Below are 22,094 nucleotides of genomic sequence, written 5' to 3' on the forward strand. Positions count from 1 at the left end.
AGGTTTTACTGTCTTCAGTAACACAAAAGCTTGTACCCAAGAATTCTGTACTCTATAAAGCTAGTACATAACAGAAAAATCAGTGTGAGAGTTTATATTCTCCATCTCTTCCCTCACTTCTCCCACAGTAGGCATCATAGCTATCTCACAGGATCAATATTACAAATCTAGATTTCAAATGGATTTCAAAATCTCTCTAATTGAAGAGTGATCTAAACAGGAACATGGGTTTAATTCCCTATTTGATAACATCTATGCCTAGGTAATAAAATTGTTTGTACTCAGTACAGACAGATCTCACAAGTTTTTATTTAGTCCCATACTAACCTGAAATAAGCCTGAGGTGACTGGAAGTGAGGTAAGGCAATGGATGAGAGCTAGAATACTCTGGTAATTCAGGAGAGAGGCCATCTGCAGAAACAGTCATTTGTGGATGAGAATAAGGAATAAATGTTCCTTTAGAGATGGGGCTATCAACTGCTCTAATCATATCACCTGCTTGAATGATAGGGCAGAAGGTCTTTAGTCTTAATTTGGGAACTATCCTGGAATAATCATGAAATATTTGCCTTCTTTAGGGTAGAAGAGACCGCTGTATGGTTTAGGATCAGGGTCATAGTAATTTTTTGCAGGTTCCTTTGCATGGCTGGCAAATGTTCTTGGATTCATCTGGTCTATGTGCCTTTGGGAACATAGCTTTCACAGTGTCAGAGTATTTGGACCCTACGACAATGCAGTGTCCCTTCTGTAAAGTCTACTGGAAGGCTCCTAGACTACAAGGCATAAATCTCTAATAGCTGCAGTGACTGAATAAAGACAAGGAACTTTATGTTACACAATAAGGCTCTGATGTTGACTGAGCATGAGTCACTAGATCATGTCTTATTTGCTGAAAGATTTATCTCCTTCCATACATTTCCATATATTTGTACTCTTAGTGCCTTTTCTTCTTTCTTATGTTTCAAAGAGACCGATCTATCTGTTGCTTGTGAATCTTGGCCAGGCCAGTATGTTATTTCCAATGAGGGAACATCTGAGATTATGTTGAGGTATAGGAGGAGGATAGAGGAAACTTGCTGAGGATCCTAATATGCCATGGGTCTGAATCACGAACTGCAGTTCTGCTCCATGCATTTACCCTTTGCATGGAATGGAGATGGCTGACTTCTAGGGACTTCCAGACCTGGGTGCAGCCAGGAAGGCACAGTGTATGGATAAATAGGACAGCTGTTTGCTTCTGACCAAAATATCCCTCATGCTGTTCTGTTACAGTATGCTAACAAATAATGGTATGACTCAGGCAATAACTTGTGAAACAAATGATAAGTTGTGAGCAGTGTAGACACAGTGAAAACATGGTATGCGAAGACAGCTTTCAAGAGCTATACCAGTCACTAGGTTGGTTATTGGAAGTGGTCTAAAAGAAGAGAATGTATGTGGCAGTTGTTACCACTGTCCTGTTAGTAGCAAGACTGTGTTCATATTCTGATGGCCAGCCCCATTAGCCCAGAAAGGGACTCAGCACTCACACAGGCATAAACAGGACCAATGCCCTCAGCCCATTCCCTTCTCCAACTGATCAGAATGGCAGTCTGTAAATATAACCATTTTGTATCTATTTGTATATGGAGCACCTAGTAGCTGGTCCTAGGCACTCAGTCTGCCCAGTAATGGCTCTGAATCCTCACTCTCCCCTCAGCTGCTGGCATCTGGGCCAGCCAGAGCCTGAGGCCCAAATACCCAATCCAGCTGCAGGTAGAGATTCAGATCTCCAAGCACACACAGACATCTCACTAGATCCATGGACTCTGGTCCCTCCAGTAAATAGAAGCACACCTTGACACCCACATGTCTCTCAGGAAGTACCTTACACTCATCAGTCTTGCTGTCAGTTAGCACAGACTTCCTGGTTCCCAGAAGGTCATTAATTCACATCCCTGGTTTCCAGGCCACTTCACCTACTCTCTGGATAGTCCATCTTGATGTTTGTGAGATAACACACCCTGACCTACAAGTGCTCACTCCTTCATTTAGAGATACCACATGAACCCCTGTGACCTGTTGTGTGAATTTGCTGCTGCTGAGACCTACACATATGCATGGGATAGGCTTCTTTCTTGGGGTCCTCTGATAAGTCTGATACTTCTGCAGCAGAAGTGAGAAGAGATGAGCCTTTGATCACATAGAATCATGGAGTCATAGAATCATTTATAATGATGATCTTTAAGAGAAACCAACACTGTATGATTCTAAACATGTACGCTGTAGATTCAGAAGTCTGTGAAACAGAATATGGAAAAGAAAGGGGAAACTGATAGAATAACAAGATTATTAATAATTTTCTTGCACAGTTTTTTCTGTGTTTGCTAATATATGCTTTTTATCAATGAAAATTATAAACACTTTGCTTGCCAGTCCTATATTTTTCTTTATCTGGCAGAGATAAAGCTCTGTGAAAAAGAAAACAAACAAGCAAGCAGACAAAACCAAGACTGGAACAATGCCCTATAAATTAATGGGAAATGCTATTTCTTTAGTAAAATCAAGTTCTTAAACATTTTTTCCTATCAATGTAGTAGGCCAGTAGCAGTCATACCTCAGTCTTACTCTTATGCTGATGAAAGTATTTATTACTTGAAAAATAGACTGGTTTTGCTTTTCTCTATTTAAATTACTAATATTTACAGTTTTCATACAACTTAAGTGCATTAAAACTTACAAAGCTTTACTGGTAAAAGTCACTTTTCTGACCTATTTAATTATGATATTTAATATTTAAAAAAAAAAAAAAAGAGAGAGTGTTCTGTAAATAAGGCTCTTTCCTCTTTTTAGAGGACTAAAATGAACAAAAGTATACCCTTGAAATATAGACTTCTAAAATGGAAATTTGAAAAGCTTTTTGAGGAGGCTTGCCACATATTCAGTAGAACACCTTCTGTTTGCTTTTAGCATGTTTCTTTATATCAGAATTGTTAATCAAATGCTCATGCAGACTTATGTATATTTTGACTTTGTAGTTTATGCAAATGAATGTATACTGTAAAATCTAAGGCATATAATTTTCAGAATCTAAGTAGGAATACATGCAAATGGGAACAGTAGATATGATCAATCTTTTAATTAATACTGTTATGTAGAGTAACTTCACTCACAAAGGACCAAATAATGTAGCAGTCACACAGATCTCATATAGCTGCATAAGCAGATTTGTCCTAACATCCTTGTACCTGATCACAAGGAATAAGAAGATGTAGGCTGGGATGTGAATGGTGTTGGCAGGTCACAGATGTATGCATATGCTTGTCTCCAAGCAAAAAAAGAATCCCACCCCCCCCTAAAATTACAACAGAGCAAGAGGGAGAAAAGTCAACATAGTAGATCTTGCAATAGGCAGAGTACAATAGAGCTTTCATTGTGTTAATTCACTCATTTAGTTGAACTCTGTCCTAATAGGAAGAGTTCTTCAGATGAGAAATATCGTCTAAGCAATTTTTCCCTGTATTACTATTATTATTATTATTATTATTATTATTATTATTATTATTATAAAAAGTACATTATTTCAGATGATAAACCTTTGTTATTTCAACACAGGTAAGGGATGGTTCTTGGAAAAGATCGTCATTAACTATAACGAAGGAAAGGAAGGGAAAGAGGTTGTATTTCCTTGTAACAGGTATGTCATTTGTGGCGAAACAGAATTAGTTCATTATACTCTTGGCAACCTGGGGGAAAATTCTTCAGAACAGGCATGTACACAGCCTATATATATGATGAATGCCTTGGGGTTTCTCAAAGGACTAGGGATGCAAAATTTTGCTGGTGAAGCCAAAATTTGCTGGATTGGTATGGGAAGGAGGATGCAAAGGACTCACTAAAGCAAACAAGCCCAAAACAGGCAAAAAGGTGCATTAATATTTCCTTTATCTCAATTATACCAGGCCACATGAAAATAACTGAGGTTTCAGTTTTTGCCTTTATAAAAACTATTATGTGAAAAGATTTAGATGTATTGATTTTGGTCAGTGCATCTCCCTCGGTTGCTTAAAACCTTGTACGCATTGCACAAATCTTTAGGAAGCCTTTAACTTCCCTCCTAGAGAAGAGCTAAAACATTTCCTTTCATTTAATAAATCTCTATCTCTGTATATTACTATATGTAGAATTTTGCTGTCATGTGCAAGATTGGAAAATGACTGACTCTCAGTTCTAACAATTACTAAATAGCCTGTTCTTCTAAATATTTTATTACCTGAGCCAAATGCAACCTGAACTCTTAGCTGCTGTCATTGTGTTGAATCACATGACTAAAATAGAAAAAAAATATATTAAATAGGCCAGCCTAAAAAAGTAAGAATTTGTATGCATTACCTCTGCATCTGTGTAGTTAATACAGTAGGAAGCATGGTAAAATTATAATTTAGATCTAGCTATTTCTGGCATATATGTTTTCCAGGAATTGTGAGCTTAGGCTACACAGCTGAAATTATTTCCATGTTATTTTGGGAACTGTACATTATAGTTGTGAAAGTCTTCAGCAGTTCAAGACAGATGCCTCTTTAAGAGTGCTTCATGTTTACAAAATAATACAATAAAGCAACAGTTTATGTTTGCAGAGTTCCTAGAAATTATTAGCTAATAAATATTTACTCCTGTTGACTATTGTTCTAATGATCAGGTTCTTGTCTTTGGTTTTCTTTTTGGTAGGCATTGAAGATGGCTGTTGGAAGGAGTCAATGAGGCAATTGTTTCCTTAATGTCAGGGAGATTTTATAAGACTTAGCTTAATAAACATATGAGCACATCAGAGCTGTATAAAGCTGCCATGTCAAAAGGGGATCATTAAGCTCTTAGGAAACAATAAGATTATTAAATATAGAACTAAAGGAATGTGTTTGTGCGATGTAAGTGTGCCACCAAGGTGTCAAAATTTGCTTTCTACTTTTAGAAAATGCACGTAGTCTTTTTTTTTTTTCTTCTTCTTAGGAGTGAATGTGGAAAGAGTTTACAAAAGTTAATTGAGCTATTTAGTGCAACTGTAGTTGAAATACAGTGGAGTCCAGTCTTCATGCATTACATATTTATTCACAGTTTTTACATACAAGAAATGGAATGTATTGTGGATCTTTGGGTTTAAACAAAGACCACATCTATATGGACCAAATAGAATAAAAATGATAATGAGCACATACTTTTTATTTTAAAAAATAAGATGTTATTGGCTGTGAAATGTTATTATATGAGTAAGAGTGACAACTGAAAGCATGTGGAGGAGTTCTTGCAGGTAAATAGTTTTACAGGGTAGCTCCTTAAATTCATCCGTATCAAAGAAAAGGAGTAATAAAAGAGAAATTCAGTTCATTGCTGCATATCTGTATCTATATAAACTTCCAGACCTGGGTTTATATATCATTTTAAGTACAATGAATCTAACTCACCTCTGCAGGTGGTACTTGAATGTACAATTGAATGTCTGATACTGAAAATGCTTATTATGTAATATAGTGTATTTCATCCAAGGCACTATATTTCTTCAACAAACTGTTATGAAATGTCCAATTTTTTGCTGAGAGCAGAGTAAGGTAGATTCTCCCAATACAAATAATGTTAACTCTGATGAATGTGTACAAGAAAATTAGGTTTAGGAGGTATTTTAAAGGCATAATTTGATAGAAAAGGAAGAGAAAGTAATTGTCTGATTACTGTCTGGTAATCATCAATACTGATAATTGTTATTAATCTCATTCTTTTTATCTATACAATGAAAGGTGGTTAGATGAATATCAAGATGATGGAAAAACTGTGAGGGAGCTAACTGCTGAAAGTGAGTATTTTGTTACTATTGTTATTGTGTTATAACAATAGAGCATTATTCACTTCCTAGTTAATACTGAAGATCCTTTTAGAATATAATTGTAACATATGAAGACAAGTGATAACTAAGCTTGCTCACATAGCTTTTTCTGCTAATATTTTAGAAGCTGGAAATCCAGAGAAAGCATTCCCTAAAGGTAAGGACTGTTTTCTACAATGTTGTCTTCGCTATTTGAATTCAATCTCCAAATCAGTAGTAAGTAGCAAATATATGAGCGTTACCTCATAGTGTAAGTAAACTATCAACTGTGAGAGAAAAAGAATACAAACTGGCTAACAATGATCTATAGCAATGACAAACTCTTTATAATTAATTGAGGAAAATATGTTGCTCATAAACCATTTCTGTTTTCTTCACATTTTTAATATTCTGTCCTGAAATCAGCCAAGAACTTATCTGAGAAAAAAGATTAGTGTTACTTTGTATATCCTAATGCCACTGTCATGTAAAACATACATAGGGTTCAACTAGCAATCATCAGTTTGCTGAGAAAATGTCTTGTGATGTGATTGTGCAAGCATTACTGGGTCAAACTTGATCAGGATACTCTCAAAGTAGCCATAAATAAAAAATATTACACTTCAAATGTTTGAGTGAAGAAAGTAGTTGACTAAATCTGCTTGGATAAATACGTAGACTTTAATAAAAAACTACCCACTTAGTCGTCTGTCGATATACCTACAAAAACAGTCTCATCACTGTAATGTGTTAAGAGCTCCCAAGTGTTCAGAACGTGAGATAAAATCTCTGTGTTCCTCTCAAATCAGAAAAAAAGAAACAGAATACAAATTTCTTTATTAACATTTAACTATAAATGCATATTCTGTATAACTGTGTCTGAGTATGGGAGAGAGTAAACAAAGTAATGTTTACATTTAGCTCTGAAAACAATGGCTTGCCTTCTGTAGCATGAGTTCTGATCTCTCCATCTAATTATTGCTTCAGTGAAAATATAATCATTTGCATTCAATCAAACAGTTTAGCCAACACTTTTATTGTTCCATGGCAAGATCACTTTTTTTTACAAAAGGAGGCTGATTAATACAGGTAAATAAAGATTTTCCCACAGAGAGATTTGATTGTCACAAGACAATTTGGAATTGGATTCCACATTCTACTCAACACACACTTCTGAAATGCAGCCACAATATCTATTTCACCTTATGTTCATAAAATAGACTATATTGTAGTATTTTAGTAGTTTTTTCCAGTGCATCTTTACTTTCTACAACAAGCAGACAGAGATGAAAAGACTGCTTAGAGCTTGTGCATGTTAGTAACAATAAGACATAGTATATTGATTGTTAGGAGGTTATTCTTAATTAGTTTGGGAAATGTCACACTGTTAAGATGTCCAGGAGGACCTAGAGGATGTGTTCTGGTTTATTAGAATGGAATCAAAGGTTCTGAATAATGAAGATATAAAGATGAGAATTTTCTTCTGTTAAATGATGAGTCTTCTGTTAAATAGCCATGCATCAGCGTAGCTTGAGCTTCTTTTTAGTCATTTTTCTTTACCTTGAAGCTCATTCCAGCGAGGAACTGAGATAAATGAAAGATTGTGCTATTTGTGCATTATGTCAAAGAGATGATGAACTAGGCTGACCTCAGGATAGGTTACTTTTAAATTGTTTTTTCTTAATGATGATGCCATAAATATTGCAAGTGAAAAGAATGAGGTTTTTAGGATGATAACAAATATGCAAGGTTTGAAGAGCTGTCTTGCATTCAGTTCTGTATGCGCGGTACTAGTACTGATCTGAGAAAATTCTAGAGGTACAGTTTAGAAGAGAAAGCAATTGCCTCAAATTTCAGCATCTGCAGCACTGATGAACTCATATTGCAGAGAATATAACAGTGATAAGCAGTCCCACTTACAGTGGAAGTACAAACATTCTGTTTGAATAGTAGGCAAATAGCAGTGTTAATGCTAGGAAGCCAAATGTTTTATGCATTCCTGTGGTCATATAGTGTATAAGCTGCCCTCTGCAAGTGGGTTTCAAGCAAAGTCACAAAAAATTGATTGGTACAATCCAATGTTGTTTGGTGATTTCCAGGAACAGTGATTAATATGCTTAGGTCAGATCTAAAGCAAAGGTTACTAAATCAAAGACTTACAAAATCATTCTGAGGGTCACAAATCTCTTTCTCTTTGAAGAAGGTTAATAAGCTAATAACTAGCTAGTCAAGGAAGAGAGTTTGAAAGTTGTGATTACTGAGCAGTTCTTTTTCACCCAGGCTCCCATTATACCAGTCTTAATTAAACATTTATTCCGGATCCTTGTGAATGCCGCTGGTGGCTACAGATTCTGATGAGATATAGAAAGCACATATCAAATAGCAACATTTGTACATCTGTAGATTATCAAGACAAATCAGGTAGAGGAAACGATTGATTCAACCTCTGGTGACTTCCTCATGCATGTCTGAGGCAAGAGAAATAAGACAGAAAAGATCACATTGGTAGAGAAGATGGATAGCTGCTTTCAGCTCTCCAATGAAATTATTTTGAAAGATAATGAATCTTTTATCACTCTCTAGAAGTTTCCTTCATTGTGGGGAAATTTTGCTGCTGTTTCCTTATGTTTTCCGTTTTCTGCTTCAAAATAAGTAGATTGTTATTATAAGACAAGGGAAAAAATTCTCTCAAAGCAAAATTACAGATATTGTATATCTCAGTGTTGCCTGTTGTATTATCAGTTAAGCTGTGCTGAGTTGCTGTAGTGTGGTTTGCACAGTGTTCTGTAGTACTGTGATCTTTTGTGACTTGTGTATAAAATACAACAAATAGTTCAACATCATTGAACACAGTTCAGTTAACAGGTACGTCTAGGTTAGATTTTTTTATGCTGGGAAAAGTTGTTGGTATTAAGGTACTCAGAAAATTCATAAGAAAGCAGAAAATAGGGAGTAAATTTTTGCACAAGTGCCTTTGTTTTCAAATTATTCCCTACTTTGCAAGTTTATGCTACTGGAGTAAGAATAAACACAGAATTCCTAAACTGCAGGCAGATTTGTCCTGCCTCACTTGAGTAAAAAAGAACATATTAATGTGCCCTAAGAACAGTGATAGCAATCCTTTAACAATACATAAATTTTCAATATTTCAAAAGCAGAAATAACCTTACTTGTCCAGTTTTCTGAATTGTATGATAAAATGTTGTCTTTATATTTCGCCTTACCCAATTTGTTGTGTGTAGAAGTCGCTACAGGTTTGGTTTTCACAGTTCGATTGAAATAATTTTTCAAGATCCAAAACAGTGATTAAAAGAATCTCTGGGAAGTTATTATTATGACTGATCCCATGTAATGTTTTTAAAGTCAACAAATGCTTCTAATGTATCTTTGGATACATCTGTATGGAATGAAATGAGGTCTTTACTCATATTATTTCAAAAGAGAAAAATTTGGAATTTCTTTCACTGAAGTCTTTTCCCAATCCATTGCTCATTTTCAAACTGGTGTCTCAAAGAAAGGGGCTATGGATATGCACATAAGCTGAAAGTAAAAAAAAATGCGAACTAAAACTAATCAATCTGAAGGGAAGCTAATGCTGTTCAGTGGTATCAGGGAAAATTTATCTTTTTTGTGTGACCATGCATACCGAATACAGAAGATGACATGCTGAGATATCTTATTTTTAGAAGTTACTAAGGAGTTTAGTATTTCCTGGAAAGAGATATAGAAGTCATTGAACCCAGTAGGTGTTTGCAATCAGTCTCCTGTCTTGTGTAGCCATTCTTATCAGTTTCTATCTAAGAGAATATAACATACAGAAAACTTTTTTACTCCAGTATGAGCAGGTTAAATGAATTTTCTGAACTGAGAAAATGTCAGTCTGGGTTAGCTCTGTTACCAAGCTGTAGAAGCACTCAAAGCAAATGGAGGAGTACAAGCAGTCACAGATGCTAAAAGGCTTTAAATCTGTTAACTACTGATTTATTTCCTGGAAAACTCCCAGCTGGTGTCTTAGCCTTGCTTCTGAAATAATAATTAAGAACACAATCATGGATATTAGTTACCATAAATCACCTTGCCTGAAATACCTTCTCTGTGCATGATGCCTCTTGGAGCAGAAAACATGGGGGTATGTATCTTTGCTTTCTCTTCACTTAGGGCTTGCTTTCTCCTAAAGCAGAAGAAAAAATAAAGGAGTAAAGGCTCTCTTGCAAAACATTAATGCAAAATTATCTTCATTTCCCTTCTGCCACGTTCCAGGGAAATCCTACAAAATGGGACATGAGTGGATGTGATGTTCAGGGCTATGTTGGGAGTCTTTGTAAAAATTGGATCTGCTCATAAACAGAGAGTGCTCAGGAACAGTAGAAACTCAAACAATGCTTGACTTCACCAAGTGTGACACCCTGAAGGCTACCACATGCCAACCTGGCACAGGGAGATAAAATTCAAAGCTGGCATATATATCAAACAACAAACGTTCCTCATTAGGCAAAATCTGTGTCTTCTATAATATTACCTCTGACTCATTCTTGGAACTGACCTCAAAAAAAGAGTTCAGATGGAAGGACCCTTTCCATTACTGTTTTACTCAGCAGTCTCATTGCAAGATGTATATTTGCCTACTGTTTTGTAGCTGAGCTCAGAAGAGGCAGGAAGCAGTCAGATGAAATGAGAAAAAAGCTTTCATAGCAAGGGGGAGAGCAGTCTTAGCTAAAGAAGACAAAGTAAAAATCAAAGGAAGAATCCTAAGTCAAGAAAACCAGAGAAAGTTTTCACTCAATCTTCACCTCCAGACAGGTGGAGAAAAAAAAAAAAAAGAAAAAAAAAGAGGTATGAAGAAAACCAACCACATAATGCTCTAAGAAAGAGAATCACATACATACAATTTAATTCTGAACTTAACTATGAGTTATTTTGTCTGCACATTGCAATGTAGGCTTACTCATAGTCATGAAATAGTTCTATCTCACTGGCAAATTATCTTATTGTCACACTATTAGTCACAGTCTGAACATGGGTTTTTGATTTCCTTCCACTAAGTTCTCTTTGCCATGCAGGATCAAGAGCTTTGTTATTTATTTATTTATTTTTTTTTAATTCAGGGCAAGATTTCCAGTGAACTAGTCCAACAGTAAATAGTATTCTGTAGCTTCTGAGTTGCTTTCTATACTTTCAAATGTTGCTACTAATATATATAATCTATCAATAATATCTGAAAGGCTTCATCCATGAGTTAATGTCAGTAAAAACACTTCAGAATTCCCTAGATTTTGAGGTCAGCCCTGATGAATGATTTGATCTGACACAAGCACATTAAACGTGATCAAGTAGGTTATAAAAGTAGTTTAATTTTCACTATTTGAGCAGCTGTGTATTAGCCAGCAGTTGTTGCAAGTAAATCGCATAAAATTTCATATGAACACTCTAAGTATCCAAACTTAATAAATGAATTACCGCAATTTAAACAATTAATTTGTCCTAAGGAATACAGGAACCTACCCAAAGATTTATTTACTTGCTTTCTTTGGATTCTGCTTGTATACCCATTTGTAATGTTGGTACCCATTAGTACTGTTTTTTTGTTTGTTTGTTTTCTTGTAAAGTCTTAGTTAACTTATAATTATTGTCAAGAGAAGGCATGCCTGTCCATTTTTATAATGCTATCTTTAAATTCTTTGTAGCAAGATTAACAGTGGCTTACATTTCTCTCTTCTACTGATACTAACAAGTTGCTGTTTCTATGTTGTTCAGCACAACAGTGGAGAGTGCAGGTGACAACAGGTGGAGATTCCCCAGAGCCACAGGACTGCAAAAGGGCCCTTGTGATTTATGGCTCAAAGGGCAAAAGTGATGAGCTACTGCTTTCACCACAAGACCCAGGACATGTATGTTTTCTACCAAGAGCAACAGATGAATTCATTGTAAGTCATAATATATTTATACAGTGCTACGCTATATTTATACAGTACAACTTTCTACATTACTACAGTCCAATATTTATAATGACACTCCTTTCCAGCCCAAAGATATATATTTATGGAATACAAGCTTGGTTGCTGCAAATAACATATTCATTGTCAAAGATGGAATGATGTAACTTTGCATCTTGGGTCATCTTCTGCTTCTTAACCTGTTCTACCACAGGCAGCTGCAATATTCTCTTTGAATTTTCAGTATTTATTAGGGAGATAAATTGTCCCTTTCATGTCATTTATAGCATTCACTAGCTCATCTTGTGTGTTGTTTTGTTTTTAATTCTCTAAAGAATCCTGAGTTCCAGTTTATACAAAACCATTTTGCAATTATTTGAGAAAGAAGGATTATACATTATTCCCGGGGGACATAAGTGGCTTTTTCTTTCCTTCATTTCAGTCTTTATAAAACAGTCCCCACTCTTCTCCCAAATGCCTCCGTCTTTCAGGCAGTGAGTTTTCCTAGATAATCATAGCATACCAAAGTGCAATGAACCCTGAGGCAACAGCATATACTTGTCCAGTATTAAAATCAACCTCAACACAGTCTTGACTACCTTTGCACCTCACACACGTCCTGCTGCTTTGAGAGCATTCAGCTGAGGCATCTCTTTAATGTTCAAATTCTGTCCTGGATTGCTAGGCTACATCACTGCAAATTCTGTTCATTGGCCTGAAGCTTCTAGCTCCTAGTTAGCCAGATGAGAGAACTAGCTTGTAGTTTTATAAAGCTCAGAAATGCTTTTCAATGTCTGCAATAAACATTCTGAAAACAATGACAAAGCTACATTTAGAAAATGTTGTGAAATCTTCCTCAGAATGAGCAGATCCAGGCTGATTTGTTTTTTTGAATTTAAATAACAAGCTAAAGCAATTTAGAAATTTTACAGAGAGTAAATGGAAAGATAAATAGCACTTGTTAAAGACAAGAAAGCTATTGCATAGCAGAAAGCAAAAAATTCGCTGAACAACAAAAGCAGCTTCACCAGCTATTGGTGCAGACTGGGGTCAATAGAAGCAGTTTGTCCATGAAGGTATCCTACCATCTGGCTGAGTTTTGGAAAGCATCACTGCATAAAGCAGATCTCTGCTGCATTCAACTTGTTAGTTATTTCCCCAATGGCATGTTGTGCTTGTTAAGATTGCCTAATTTCACCGCCTGAGTGCTGTGCCAAGAGAAACCAGTATTGTTATGAGCCCAACATCTGATTGTTCCTGCTACTCTACTGTTCTTGGTACCATAACACCATATCTAGCATGCTGGAGTTCCAATCTAATGTCTTTCTAAATGCTTCATCATACTTTGTACTGGCTTTGGGTTTGTGGGTATTTCATTTATATTTTCTTAGCTATATATGCCCTGATTTTGTTGCTTTGTACGAAAGTGTTTAAGCATTGTTTATTGGATGTGAAATTTTCTCTTTTTAACATTGCTTACAGTATTTTCCAGTTTTTGTGGCATAGTCAAAATAGCAGGTCTGATGTATCCAGGTACTCAGATATCTTCATACATATCTTCTCCATGTTTTGCAGCAAATAAATCCAGTTTCTTTTTACTCTCCTTTCCTTTGTTATCACTCAGACTTTCAGAAGCTTTGCTCATGTTCTCCCACTGTAGCAGCAGGCAGGAGGCATAGGCATGATATCACCACGAGGACAAGCTGTGAATTCATTTTTCCAACAAGCAGCAGTAAACGAACTTTTCAGCCTCCCCAGGATCCTGGTCTTAGAAAAATGTCCTTAGTGCAGTAAAAAGAACAACAGGTTATGTGCTATAAGCAGCTCATTCTTGTTTTGAAATGATAGGCATAATTTTGATCTCAGAGATTCATTTACTGCACACAGAGGACAGGAAGGCATGCAAATTCCTGATTTTCCAGGTGCTCTCATACAAATGTATGCACAGATGTGTATGGTATTCAGAATGATTATTTAATCCAAAATTTTTCATCCCAACTCCTGTGAAAGAACAGGTGTAGTTTAATTGCATGTAGCAAGAGCAAAGAATAATTTGTTAAAAGAGATAAAATAGCAGCATGGTAGTATGTACAGATTTGGGGTTTCAGTGGCCTCAGATAGCAGCAGTAGAATGGATGATCTGCTTAAATAAGCATAAATTTAAGTAGAACACAGTAGTTATAATAAATTAATTGAGAAGTATGTGATTGTCTAAGTCATTGCATTGTTTGGATGTTCTGGCACTGAAGACAGATAGCATGGCAAGAAACCCTGCCAGCTCCAGTGAGCAAAATGTATCAAAAATAATTGACAAAATGTAAGTAAATTGACAGTACAGACCCAGATTTTTACTTTCCTTGATATTTCAGTGTTGACAGAAATCAATTGTTGATCTCCAATGAAATGAAAAATCTGTGAAATATATATATATTTCTCCAAGTCCCCAGTCCTCAGCATGGTTCTTGGTTGCTTACAGAGCAAGCTCGTCAGAGCATGCCTTTGGAGAGTGCTGCTGTACTGTGCACTTTCTATTATACAGATAATCATAAAATGCAAAGTTACACTGACTGACAGGTCATGGGACTTGAATCCTTAAAACTATTCAGTTATTTTCCAAAGCACTTGCACATGTAGTATGAGATGAGTGACAGCGCTGTAAGCACAAAGCTCTGCAAGGACTTTATAACTAGAATCATTTATGCACAGATTTTTCTTCTCTCTCTCTTTCTTTTCAGAGAAGCAATAAAAAACTTAATGTAAGGGTACACCCAAACAGTGAAATGATGACTTTGGACCAGCCTTGTTTGATTCAAAAAGGAAAACTTCTGAAATGCTATGAAATTTTCTTATCATTTTCATCAGTTAACTTTCTCTGAGGGCTTTAAATCCCCAGTGGCCTTCCAAAGGCATCTTCTTGATTGTAAGAACTACAAAAGTGCAATGGAAAACACTGCTATTTAGTATATGATAAATCTCATCCAACGCAGCTCAGATTTCATGTAGCCAGTATTGCGTAAAACTGTTCAGAAGGAATAAATAGGGATAAATTAATTAGGAAATTTTAATCATGAATAAAAATGAGGTTAATAATGTCCTCTTGCAAACATTTGGTCAACTTACAAAGGGGAAATTCATTGAGTGTATACTTTGTGATGAATTTTCTTTCTGTCTCTGCATTGAAGGTCATTTTGCATCAAGTAATAGGCATAGATGGAGGGAAAAGCCAATTATAGCATCAAAGATTGCATATCATATTCCAAAGGGAAACTGACCATATTAAACTGTTCAGAAAAGGATTATGATTGTTATGATATAATAATAGTGGTCTCAAAATGATGGAGCAAAACAGAACAGATAATATAGCCAGAGCTGTGGAAAAAAAGTCCCTAAAAAACAAATATGAAAAGAGGAGGAATACCTAATAAGTTCAATTGAAAATATTAGATGCTTTTTGTCTCAACAGATGATCGTGGACATTATGACTGCTTGTACTTTCTGCTTCAAACACATGGAGTGGCATGTGGCATTTAGAGTAGCTGTATGATATAGTCATAAGATCCATCTGCAAGAAAGAAAATCTGCAGACAATCATTTGAAAAACCAGACTGATTCTGAAAAAGCAGAAGCAATAGTTTTGTTGGCTGTGAAGAGACGACAGTTTAGATGGGTGAAGAATTTGTGCGCTGTTGTCTTGGTAATCTGAGATAGTACCCATTAGGTTTACTAAGAGATTAATGCATATTTAAAGAGGGATTAGGCCACTTACCATGCCATAGCTAATGATATCATCTGCAGCAAACATAGAATGATTGAAAAACTCTCAATAAAATATTCTGCCCACATATTTCCCTCTTTTTGGAGCATTGATGGAGATCAAGTCAAGATGTAAAGATGTGGTAAATCCATTATACATAACTCTCCTCACATGTACATATCAGCCTAGGATGTCCTTAAATTTTGTATGTATGACAGCATACAGGCAAGCAGGGCAAGCCAGCCTCCAAGGAAGAACAAATCTGGTGCCCTTTTTGATGTAAAATTACTGCTGTTGTGGCTATTGTGCATGCTGTGGAGTTTGAGAGATGCAAGATTCCCTGCAGCACTGGGGCTGCTGGAACATTACAGAGCCGTGCTACTGGTCCTTACAGTGATTCAAATCTTCACCTTTTGGGGTGATGTAGTAAAGTCTTATGATACTTGCCTTAAGAAATTGAGATTGGAAGGAATCTTTTGTTTTCAAGCGCAATTCTTATTGCATTTCATGCGTTCTACTTTGTAAACAGTTCAAGCATCTGTAAAAGGTTTTGGCAGGTTGTTATTTCTTTTTAATTAACTGTTCCTCTTCATACACTGCTGTTTTACCATTTTTTTTTAAATCCATAACATTTATTAATGAGGGTGGCCAACACTCTCCTAGAATGACAAAACCACGCCTTTTAACTATTCTTCCCTAATAAGAATGACGTAACTAATATTTCCCTATATGTGTGTCCCCACTGAGCAAAGTCAGATGTACTAGCTTTAAGAAAGGTGGGTCAGCAGTGAATTCAGTTACAATTTTCTCAGCTTGTGGTAATTATCATTAATTTTAATATCTAATGTTACTTCTGATATTAGAAACATTAATTGTGAGTTAACACTCTCCTTATCCAGTAGGGTCATATCCTAACACATTAGCTTTGCTTTATGAGCTTGAATGTGTGCATGATACTAATTTTAGTCTCAACTCACCATAATGTTTAAGTATTATACATTACTGAAAATAGTATAAAATAAAGGAGGCAGCCTCATCCATGGAGGAGAGATTCCCTTATTACTCTCATCCTGCCCTCTGACACAGTTTCTCCATTGGTTGATGTTAAGTTAAAGGATTCCACACTGTTGAGAAAATTGGTGTCAGTTAAGCGATCCTGACAGTATGCTCTTCCTCTTGATATTTTTTGCAGGTTGAGACTGGAGATGTGGGAGATGTGTATAAGATTCGGGTCAGCTGTGATAACGTGCCAGGCTTTGCAGGCTGGCACTTGAAGTCTTTCCACTTAGAAGAGCTACATACAAAACAAGAGTTGAACTTTGACTGCAACTGCTGGCTGTCTCTTAGCAGAGAGGACAAGGAGCTTGTGAAAGAATTCCCTATAGTCAGTGAGGACCAGAAAACTTTACCAGGTGAAAACACTGATCTGAACACTGCAAACCAACCTCTTAAAAAGAAATAAATGTCAAATATAGAATATAATGTTTGTTGGGCATTTGATATCTTCAGTGGATCTATGCCAACAGTCTTCATATGTACACTGCAAAAATGTTGACCATTTAAGAAATTTTCATTTTCCGGTTAAGTGGCAAATTGGGCTTTGCAGTTGCTAAATCTTCTGCGTGACTCTGCATGCAAAACTGAGGAAAATAATTATACTTTTTAAAGATAAAGCACATGTTCAAAGCAATGGAAACAATCTATTGTAGATTTGCTGTTAAATTACTTGGTTTATAATAGGTTCAGTTACTAATGGGAAGAATTGTATTGTACAAGAAAGTTTTGTCTTTGTTCTTCCCTAAGGCATTTTTTCTGACATGCTGAGAGTTTCAGAAAATATTCAGAAATGCTCTTGGAGTGTGAAGGCCTGCAGAAGCACTGCATTTGTGTAGAAAAGTTGGAAGTTACATGAGATAAAAGTAATATGAGACATGACTGCTTTTCAAAACTGAAGTTCCAGAAATTATAGTCCCTGAATATCCCAAACCTATTCACAACCTTAAAAGAAACTGTGGCATTAAGTTAGTTGAATGTTAGCTTGGGAGGACAGTATGTTAAAAATGACATTTGAAAAGTCTTGGTTATTCTCTTTGTTGAAGTCTGAATACATCTGCAACTCAGTGATATTTCTCAGAAGAAAATCCATTCTAGCTGTATCAATTGAAAGAAGGAAACGTGTTAATACAAGAGCATTACAGAAGTAAAAGCGTTTTACTGTTGCTGTCATTACATTAATATGTGCATTTGATAAATTTTTATACTTATATGTCACATAATGCATCAAAAGGTTATGCTACATCAATCTCTGCTACCTAATTTGCATAAACTTTACATAGTGGTTTATTCTTTGACCTGTGATGGTTATTAAATACTGCAAAGATTATGCAGTTTTTAATAGTAAAGAAAACAACAACACAGCTGACTTCTTATTTTCCAAGACTTGAGCAGTAAAATAGATTTAGACAGAAGTTGTCTGCATATTACTAAGTCTAAGTTGCCTGAATCCAATTTCACTGAGTTTCCAAGGAAGTTAATGGAAATACTTCATTACGCTTTGCTTGAAGACATCACATACACAAAGAATAACCCATTTTAATCACTGTACAGCAGGTTTTTTGGCAGTTGCAAAAGTGAAAACAAACAGTACTCTTATTAAACAATATATATTGGTTTTTTTAAATTTAAATACACTTTTGTAAGTCAAGAGTTTCATTTGTACTTTTTTGTTTGTTTGTTTGTTTTGTTTTTTTTTGTACAGTCCATAAATATGTTGTCTCTGTACATATTGGTGACCGCTGGGGAGCAGAAACCTTTGCAAACGTTTATATCATTCTTTATGGCGAAAGAGGTGACACAGGTGTAAGGAATCTTCATACACCTTTAACAACAGAAAGGAAATTCCAAAGGAATAAGGTAATGGCAGAAAAATGCTGTCTTACATGTGCAGGACCTACCACTGACTCCACTGCATCCCTTAATGCCCCCTCAAGTTCGTCTCCCTCCTGTATATAATCTCCCTTTAAATAATGGAAGGCTGCAGTGAGGTCTCTCTGGAACCTTCTCTTTTCCTAGCTGAACAGGCCCAGTTCTTTCAGCCTTCCTTCATGGAAGAGGTGCTTCAGCCCTCTGATCATCTGCTACATCAATTCCATGTCTTTCTTGTGCTGGGGACCCCAGGCCTGAACTCAATACAGTATGTGGGGCCTCACAAGGGCTGAGCAGAAGGAGACAATCACTTCACTCTCCCTGCTGCCAACACCCCCTCCCTTTTTGGTGCAGCTCAGGATGTAGTTGGCCTTCTGGTCTGTAAGCAAACACTGCAAGTTCATGTTGAGCTTTTCATCTGACAGGACTTCCAAATTCTCTTCAGGGCCACTTTCAACAAGTTCTTCTCCCAGTCTGCACACATATCTCGGATTGCCCTGACCCAGGGCATCACTTTGGCCTTGTTGAACCTCATTATGTTCACGCGGCCACATTTCCCAAGCTTGTCCTGGTCTCTCTGGATAGCATTCCTTCCTTCTTCTTGTATCTTGTAATTTAGGACAACGTAAGTAACAAAGAATTACAAATTATAGATAGAAAAATATCTAAAGAAATTGCTGTTAGATAAGTTCAGTGCTGTTTCTGTAACCTCAAGCCTGTGTTAAACAATATCTTAATGTTTACTCAGTGACTTCAGAGAAAAGAAGAGAAGGCACAGAAAAATTTAGCTTCTAGAAAGTCTTAGATTTCTGTGGAATGATTGCATAGGGTAAGGAAAAACTGGATTTAATATAAACAAAGAGAATTTCTAAAAACATTTTTTTTCATACATATCAGGGCTATGCCTATATATAGAAATAGTTATTTCAACATATACAACATATATAACATAACATATGTAACAAAACACGTATAACATATACAACATATACAACAGTTATTTTATTTTACTTTCATTCTCTGATTTATTTCCAAAAATATATTAATTAAAAAATGTAATGATTTCTACTAACAATCTGGTTGTCAAGTCTTGACTATTGTTAAAGAGAAAATAGGTATTTTTGTCATGCAAAGGTAAGTTTAATATCAGTAACAGAAAAGCAACTTAATCCAATGTTTTTATTTTAAAAGTAGCAAGACAACACAGAGGACTTCTGAAAGTACTACATTTTTTTAGGGATCAATTTGCTATTCTCTCTAATTGCTCTTGCATCTGGTTTAGTAAGTTCCTGCTATTAAGTCAATGTTTTATTGGGATGATTGTGTTAATTATCATTCTAGATGTCGTTTAAACTCCAGTTATTCATAATCTTACTCACCATTAGAAGCTGCAATCAAGTCCATCTGACCCTATGCTGGACTGTGTACGGAAAACATGTCTTTTTTCACATTTATCCTGTTTTTCATCCTTCAATGCCCTTTTTCTGACTTAGTCTTCTTCATTCTGCTTCCATTCCTGTTTATGTTCTTTTGCTCAGTTCTTTCCATGTTGTCTTACTTAATCTTTCAGTTTTCTGTTTCTGCAGTAATTTTCATTTTGTAAGAAAAACGAAAAGACAACAAAGTGCTTAGATTAAGTTTTCTTTAGAGCTATTAACATAAGTAAAATCTAAATGATTCTTAAAACCTAAATTTATATGTTACACTTTTGATACTGGAAGTGCCCTGAAAATAATTTGATTTTAACCAAACTCTTGTCATAACTTTTATTCTGCCAGAATGTTGATGTATATTTTTTTTTAAACATAAAATGATTGGCAAAATGCATATTTTTCCAAAGATCACATGAAGTCACAATACATTATTAATTATGAATGTGGGATTTAAATTTAGCTATAATTATTGTGTTCTTTCTTAGATTCAAAGGGGAGATGTTAAATTAAATGTTACCAAACTAACCCACAACAACTTAACAATAATCCCCCCTCACCCCCCCATACAAAACAGACAAACTTATAACCTCTGCTGAATCCATGTTGTTTTCCCTTGAGTTCAAGCACATTCAGATCCAAGCTGCATTATTATTTCCAATTTTCTTTGCAGGTGGATTCATTTTTGGTGGAAGCTGTTTCTCTGAGTAATTTGCAGAAAGTGGTCATAGGACATGATGGGCAAGGATATGGGGCTGGGATGTACCTCAAGATGGTAACAGTCAGGGAATCACAAGACTCAGACAAAGAGTGGGTCTTTCCATGCTGGAACTGGCTTGATACTCATCTGGGATTGTGTGAGACTGTTTGTGAGATATTTACAGTTGGTAAGCTCTTCTGTAATCTGGTCTGGCTCTCTGTATCTTTTGAATTTGGCTGCAGGTCTCTAAAGTGATTTTTTAAACTGAAAAAGCTGATTTTCTGTTTGATTTGGTTATTATAATAATACCATGTCTGGTAATGTCGATGTTAATAAAAATCCCTTCAGTAAATATATTGTGTATAAAATTCTTACCATCTTAATTAAAATTTATCACAGTACACCAAAAGATTTAAAGCAGTTAAAGGGTTTGAAATGTATGCCTTGTGGGGATAAATAGCTTAAGTTTTATGCATTACTTTTCAGGTTGGTTAGGATCTAATTTGAAATCCAGAGAAAAGTTACTTTAGTCAATCTGTGCATTTAGTCAGCTGTGGTATTATTCCACTATGCAAAGAAATAGTACAATTCTGCTATGCTTAGTTTATACTCATTCTGAGCTTACTATGCCATGAGTTGTTCAAATCCAAATGGGAATGAAAGATAGTGGCAATTAATGGAGAAAAAAAGAAGGAGAATATCATATTGATTTATTCAGGATCTGGCAAATATTTTTGCCTGTTTACTATATGTCAGTCTCACACTATTATACCATATACTATAGCTAAATACGATGCAGTGTCATGTGAAGTTCACTGTTATTAATTTTACATTAGATGTCTACAGGCTACAGGTGTGTCTGTTGCTTCTAAATGATAAAGTGGCTTTAGTAACATTGGTTAAGTTGATTAGACCTCTAAATGTGCCTAGATATTCTCTTAGTAATTTCTTCCAAACATGACAAGAAAAAGAACATTTTTTTAAGAAAATACCTGTGAAACTAAATAGTGAACACAGAAAGAACATTAAGCTGTTAAATTCTTGGAAAAAAAAATAATAAAAGTATTGATGTGTTATTCTTAGTGATCTGTTGCCATAGATACAACATAACCTGCAAATAGAGTTTGCTTTGTGTATTGTAAATGCTGTGGTCCTGTTATATTATGCCAGTCTGTCACTGTTGTCTTTCCGCTTTCTCTTTGATCATTTTTAAAGGTAGAAGATTGATTTCTCGTCCTAAACTGCCAAAAGACATGCAGTCATCTGGTCTCTGGGTAATGGACATCACTGGATCTGACTGGAGCAATGAAGAGGATCCATTACACATTTCTTTCATCTTCTTTGGCAACCAGAATCATAAGAAGTTGCCGCTTCAAGTTACAGGAAAAGCAGTTCAAATCAAAGTACTTCAATCTTTATCTATTGGAAAAATATATCTAGGAACCACATACCTGTTAACCCTCTTAATTCTCAGATGATAAATTGTTTCTTTAAACTAAAGTACTAAATTGATCTATAA

The 22,094-nt window shown here is 35.6% G+C and overlaps 1 protein-coding gene across 1 annotated transcript in view; it reads left to right on the plus strand.

The window, feature by feature from the left end:
- RP1 (RP1 axonemal microtubule associated) overlaps nt 1–22,094 on the plus strand; it is a 187,865-nt gene that overhangs the window by 100,617 nt on the left and 65,154 nt on the right. Inside the window, exons 27-34 of the mRNA XM_015855578.2 lie at nt 3,595–3,676; nt 5,769–5,824; nt 5,979–6,011; nt 11,588–11,757; nt 16,713–16,932; nt 18,279–18,433; nt 20,549–20,762; nt 21,791–21,978. Of these exons, the coding sequence (XP_015711064.1) occupies nt 3,595–3,676; nt 5,769–5,824; nt 5,979–6,011; nt 11,588–11,757; nt 16,713–16,932; nt 18,279–18,433; nt 20,549–20,762; nt 21,791–21,978 (1,118 nt within the window). The remainder of the gene's footprint in view (nt 1–3,594; nt 3,677–5,768; nt 5,825–5,978; nt 6,012–11,587; nt 11,758–16,712; nt 16,933–18,278; nt 18,434–20,548; nt 20,763–21,790; nt 21,979–22,094) is intronic.

This window comes from Coturnix japonica, chromosome 2 (genome assembly GCF_001577835.2).
Source record: "Coturnix japonica isolate 7356 chromosome 2, Coturnix japonica 2.1, whole genome shotgun sequence".
Classification (NCBI taxonomy): Eukaryota; Metazoa; Chordata; class Aves; order Galliformes; family Phasianidae; genus Coturnix; species Coturnix japonica.